Consider the following 6020-nt stretch of genomic DNA (forward strand, 5'->3'; position numbering starts at 1 on the left):
CATCTATAATGTCATACACAAAAACATGTTTTACAGCTCATAAGAGATATAAAGCACGAATGGAGATAAGTAAGATATTTTCAAGATAATAAAAATTTGATATATAATATTGGGAAATTACCTAGAATATTGCATAAAAGTAGGTTTATTACTAGACTAACACGTTGAGATTTCTGTCTTACTAGAATAACACATAAAAGTTTGCAAATTACTTCTATATCTGAGTTGTGTGTTTTATTACGATTTAGCCATTCTCTTTTAAAACGAAGATCTTAAAAGGGGAAAATAAAAAGATCATAAACCTAAGTCGATCCCTTGAATCTTTGTGTTGTTTGTCTTACGATTGTTGGGTTGAGATCAGCTATTTTTAGATAGCTTGCGGCGTGAAAAGAATCTGTGTGGAGGACGTTTGGCTGGAGGACCACTGACGGCGAGTTGACGGCGAGGTGGTTTGAAGTAGAGGAGGAGGGAAATAAAGCGATTTGCTCAGAGGTAAATTTCTATATCGTGGTTTAGTCTCTATTGCTTACTGTTTTCTTATACCCGAGTATTACATAGTAGGCCTTGTATATTGTATGTTAGTTTTCTGTATGTTGTTGAGCTCTGTTTTTCGGAAGATATTTGTGTGACTTCATGTTGCTTCGTTGCTAATCTAAGCAACAAATGTTTTGTGATATTGAATTAATAACTAAACTAAAGCTTCTGTCGTAGATATGGGGTCAAGCAAGAGGTATCCAAGTAGGTTGTATGGGGTTGGTAATTTTCCACTGCCGATGAGAAGCATGCACCACGATTGTAGTTTGTCCAATCTTGGTGGTTTGAAAGGCTTTGTTGGTGATGAGGTGTATGACAAAATAAGAAAGAATTCGCAGCTGGGAGTTCTATTGGATCTAGCCGAATCTGACTACCTGTTTTGTGGGAAGACCATCCATTATCTATTGTCCAATCAATTGGCAATAAACATTCCTTCGGAGGTATGGTTTTTGGTTGGAGGAAAGCCGCTGAGGTTCTCTCTATATGAATATGAAGAAATTAGTGGTTTGAATTGTGAGAAGATTGATGAAACAGAGTTTGAAGTCGATCATACACCTTTATGGGCGGCTTTAAAGGTGAAAGCTTTTAATGGACCCAACTGGGAGGAGCTAGTTGAGGGTTTGAGAAGCTGCCGTGGGTGGTCTGATGAAATGAAGACGCAGATAGCTCGGTTGTATCTTGTTCATGTTGGAGTGCTTGGTTTATCAAGGAACAGTCGGATTCCTCTGGAATACGCTAAAAGGGCGTTGAATGAAGAAGCATTTGAGAGTTTTCAATGGGGTAGGGTTGGATTCAAGAGTTTAGTTGATTCCATCAAAGTCCTTGGGTGACCTAACAATGCTTATGCCCTCCATGGATGTGTCCATGTATTGCTGATATGGGCATTTGAGAGCGTGAAGGTGCTGGGGGCTAGCTACGGGAATGTAAGAGAAGGTGTAGATTTGCCTCTGTTAAGGTGGAGAGGAGGGAGGCCAAGGAAGGATATCGAAGCCTTCATATCCGGGAGCAAACTCCTTAATAATGGGGAGGTATGCCTTCAATTTACGTATACATTATTTGTCTGCATTTTTTCTTTGTGATAGATTATTAAAAGTTATGGTATCTGAAATGCAGCTTCAGGTGAAGCATTTAGTACCTAAACCTTTGGAGTTCATATATCCAGATTGGCCAGGACAGTATTGTGTGTATGGTGTAGGAGAAGGTTTGAAGAAGAAACTGGATAATCTGCTGTTAGACGTGATCAATGGCGAAGTGGATGAAAGAGAATGGGATTGTGTAAAAAAAAGGAAGGGGGAACATACGAAGAAGAGGGAGAGGAGGCAACATGTTGCAGGGGTAAGTGACGATGATTTCCTTGAAACAGCCCCAACCAGCATCCGTAATGTCCCCAATAATGCGAAGGAGCAGAAAGAAAGTGTTGGGGACAAATGTTCAGCAGAGAAGGCGTCTGGAGATAAGTATTCAGGTGTGCAGGGTGAAGATGGTAGTGGAAGGTTATTTACTATGGTTGAAACACTAGGGGCGAAAATGGATAATATTCAGATATCGTTTTCTAGAGCAATAGCGGAAGTTGTGTTCAAACTTCAAGGTATGGAGAGTAGGATGGGTAACTTTGAGAGTGACGTTCAACTATTGAAGAAAGTTGTTATCAACACAACGGATGGAGGAGCGCATACGCAAGGACCTCTTACATTAAGAAATGACGAACAAAAAATAGAGGAGGTATGATCTGCGTACCGTATTGATAAAATTGTTATTATATATCTATTGTTCAGTATGAAGTCTTTGTATTTATCTATTCGAGGAAACAATATCAATTTCAGTTTTGTGAAGTTGTATAATTTTGTAATTATTTTGATATATGATTTTTTTCGTACACACAATTTAGCAATTTGTATACTTTGTCTCTAGTTTAACAGCGTCATATTATATTTCAAATGTCTTGTATATAACGTCAAATACATGTCTTTTGTTTCAAGTCATGGCTATATCAGATAAAGCATTCGGACAAGGATGGTTATAAAGTTGCTAGTTGTGTTAGGAATCCGTTAGCCATTAAGGATAAGGTCATGTGGTCTGGGAGTATTAAAATCGAACCAGAGGACAGTGTAGAGCGAATTCCAAAGCAGATGGTAGACAGTGTACAGCGTGTCAAAAGAGTACAAAGTTGGGAGACAGAGGAAGGCGATAAAAGAGCAAAGTATAATGACAAAGTTGATGGAGCAGGTGCTCAACCCGTTCCTATTAATGTTATCCATCCGGTAAGTGGTGGTAACCCTGGCTCGTCGGATCGAAAGTGCGAATCTGTTGTGGATTTAACCAAGGGGACCAGCAGTCCTGCATCGTCTCATACAGTGAAAGATAAGGAGAAAGCCAGGTATTTTGCATATTTGTTACAAAAGGTGTTTCCTCCATCAAGAGAGCTTGATCTTCTATTAGTAGATCCAGTGGGCACCAACATAGGGTTAAACCCTAATGACGAATCAATGCGAGCTGCATTAATGACCCGACGTGAAAGCCACATTGTAGTCCTATCTCCCGCAGTGTACGATCCTTTTAGTGAGGCAAGTCCTGAGAAAATTGCAAAGCTGATGTCCTTCCTAACTGATGATTTGTAAGTCTTCATTTAGAGTTGTATATAATTAGTGTCTATATTCGGATTTGAGGACTACGATCTATAACTGATTTGTTAATTTTGGTATTCAGGGCTAAAGTACCTTGCACTGGAAATGCCGAATTTTATTTTCGCCTCCTGACCCCTAAACAATTGTGGCCAACTACAACATTCGGCTGGTTATGGGATGCGTAAGCTTCGTAGCATAACATTTGACGCAATTAACTATGGTATACTAATGCCTGATAGATGTCACTCATGTTGCAGCACATGGTTACATGTATGCATATGTTCCGTATTAGGGGGATGCAAACGCCATCCCCATATAAAACAGATCGTATTGCTTTTCTCGATCCTTTGTTTGTTAGTATGTGGGCATTCGAATTCCCTAAAATGGAAGCCTCTAATCAATGGGTTTTTGGAGAAGGTTATTTTGAGACGTAGTGGGAAGGCTGCCAAAATACGGAATGACAAACAAGGTGTGGGTTGACGATGTAGACACCCTGCTCTTCCGATACAACCTCGATAACAACCATTGGGTAGCCATCGAAACTGACTTAGTCCAGCGGAGGCTAAGAGTTTACGATAGCATAAACAGCGGTAGAACCGACGAGAGTCTACAAAAGAAGTGCAAACCGTTCGCAAAAATGATCCCACGCTTGATACAAGCATATAACCGGAGGTACAAAGATGAGCATATCGGGGCGGCGGCATTTAGTTACTACCGGGTGAAAACACTCCCACAGAACTATCAACAAGGTGACTGTGGTGTGTACACGTTGAAGTGCTTAGAGTGTATAGCTCTTGGAGTAAATTACACAGGCCTATGTGATGCGGCCATGCCTTCTATTAGGATGAAACTTGCTGCAGACGTGTTTGATGAGGTCCCAGACCGAGACTGCTTTCTCCAACTAGATGCTACGTCGGAGACAGTAGATTATCCGGAAGCTGAGTTCAACTCGGGATCAAAAAGTTGAAGAGGTTCCATGTACATTACCGGAGCAGTATGATTTTGCAAAATTGAAGATTGGTTTTACGCGTGTTGCTAATAGAAGATGCGTGTTTGGTCATTTTTTTGGTAACATGTGGGATTTGAGGATGTCGTTCTTAGATTTTCCGAGGTCTGGTCACTCACATAGCTCCTATCGGTTGTTTGTAAACCCTCTTCAGGTGTAGTGTTTTTTGTATATTGGAGGGTCTAGATATGTATCATTATGACGTCTTTCTAACCAGTATTAGTATATGTTAGGCCTTTATCAGATGTATACATACCATCAGCTAAGTAACGGCCTTATTATGGTCTGTGTACACACGTACGTATATTCATATGTGTACGTACCATCAACTAAGTAACGGCCTTATTATGGTCTGTGTACACACGTACGTATATTTATGGTCTGTGTACACACGTACGTATATTCATCAGTGTACGTACAATCGATTTTCTAACGTTATAGACTTGATTTTTAGGTCCATGGTTGGTGCTTAGTTTCTATCCATTTTGAGCACACTAACTTGTCCCTACTGGCAATCCTATGATATGATGAGCGTGATGTGATTAAATTGTATTCAAATTCAGCGAACCATAATCATCCTAACAGACTGTTACGGATCATATGGACCACCTGCGTGAAAGTAATAAGTACAACCAGGAAGAATGTTTATTCGCTACTTAATTTATCGGACCAATAGCAGCTTCGTAGACGTCCATCGCGAACTTCTTTCGGAAATTGTCAATATTGTTGTCGGTGATCTTCAAGCAATCAGTCATCGGTTTGCCCATGCTCAACAGTTCTAAAAACTTCATAGTAAAAGGTCCACAATCTCCCGTCCTCAAGTTTTGTCCTACTTGGCTAACCCTTTCAGCGGTAAATGGATCGAGAGGGTAATTGACATCGATAACCCTCTGAAGTAGGTACGGTATCATCTCACACACCGGCTTGATCCGGGACATTGCAAGAGTTTCTCTGGAGGAGGTCATCAAAGGATCGTAAATGGAAACATGTCTCTTTATAAGATTTATGCCCACTCCTACCCAATGCTTAGATTTCCAGTTCATTGGAGCATATATAACGTCGACATCTGTAACCCACTTCAACCTTGGTTCGTGGTGCATCCTTTCCCCATTGACGATGTCAATGAGTACTTTGTCCCATCTGAAATTCCGTTTCGCCGTGCTCCTGTTGAATGCTTGGAACCTTCTTGTCAACTCGTAAAAGAGAACGGAGTCCAAAATTACGGTCCTTTGTTTTATCATTTCTTCTCCGTTTTTGTGCCACAGCGTTAGGGCAATCATCTCCATGTGCTGCAGATGCAGTTAAACGCAAACCCGTCGGATTTAAATCCAACAAGAAACCATGAACACCCCAAAATCGTGTAGTTAAAGTTTAAAATATGTACCTGACTATGGACCCATTTTTGGGACGATATAAGAGTAGAGAAGAATAGGATATCTGCCTTGCGGAATCCGAAAAAGGTGTGTACCCTGCGAAATTTTGTAATTATGAATATCCTATATCAATGATTGAGCATATCAATATGTCATCGGAGTAATATATACTACACTTCCATAGGGTCGTATGAAACCGACCCTGCTTTTATCACTATGGCTTCGGATGGTTGACTCGCACGTATCTCCATTATCACTTCTTCTGCGCGTCCTGTTTCATCCACAATAATAACCGACTGCGGCACTAAATTGTCTGAGTCACCAGGAATACATTCCTCCCCGGGACTTTGATCTGGTTGACCTCTAGTCTCTTTACAGCCCTTTTCGACATCACGTTCGTTGGGTATTGCTTGGTCTCCGGCCTAATAAGATGCATGTACATAGATTAGTTGTGACGTACACTGGACCATCTAAGTAGACACT

The 6020-nt window shown here is 40.7% G+C and overlaps 2 protein-coding genes across 2 annotated transcripts; both read left to right on the plus strand.

The window, feature by feature from the left end:
* Positions 269 to 1364, plus strand: LOC104772930. The gene is made up of 2 exons (XM_010497485.1): positions 269 to 492; positions 712 to 1364. Exon 2 carries the CDS (start codon positions 714 to 716, stop codon positions 1362 to 1364), a length of 651 nt encoding a protein of 216 aa, XP_010495787.1. The 5' UTR covers positions 269 to 492; positions 712 to 713.
* LOC104772931 lies at positions 3616 to 4125 on the plus strand. The gene has a single exon (XM_010497486.1). It carries the CDS (start codon positions 3616 to 3618, stop codon positions 4123 to 4125), a length of 510 nt encoding a protein of 169 aa, XP_010495788.1.

This window comes from Camelina sativa, chromosome 20 (assembly GCF_000633955.1).
Source record: "Camelina sativa cultivar DH55 chromosome 20, Cs, whole genome shotgun sequence".
Classification (NCBI taxonomy): Eukaryota; Viridiplantae; Streptophyta; class Magnoliopsida; order Brassicales; family Brassicaceae; genus Camelina; species Camelina sativa.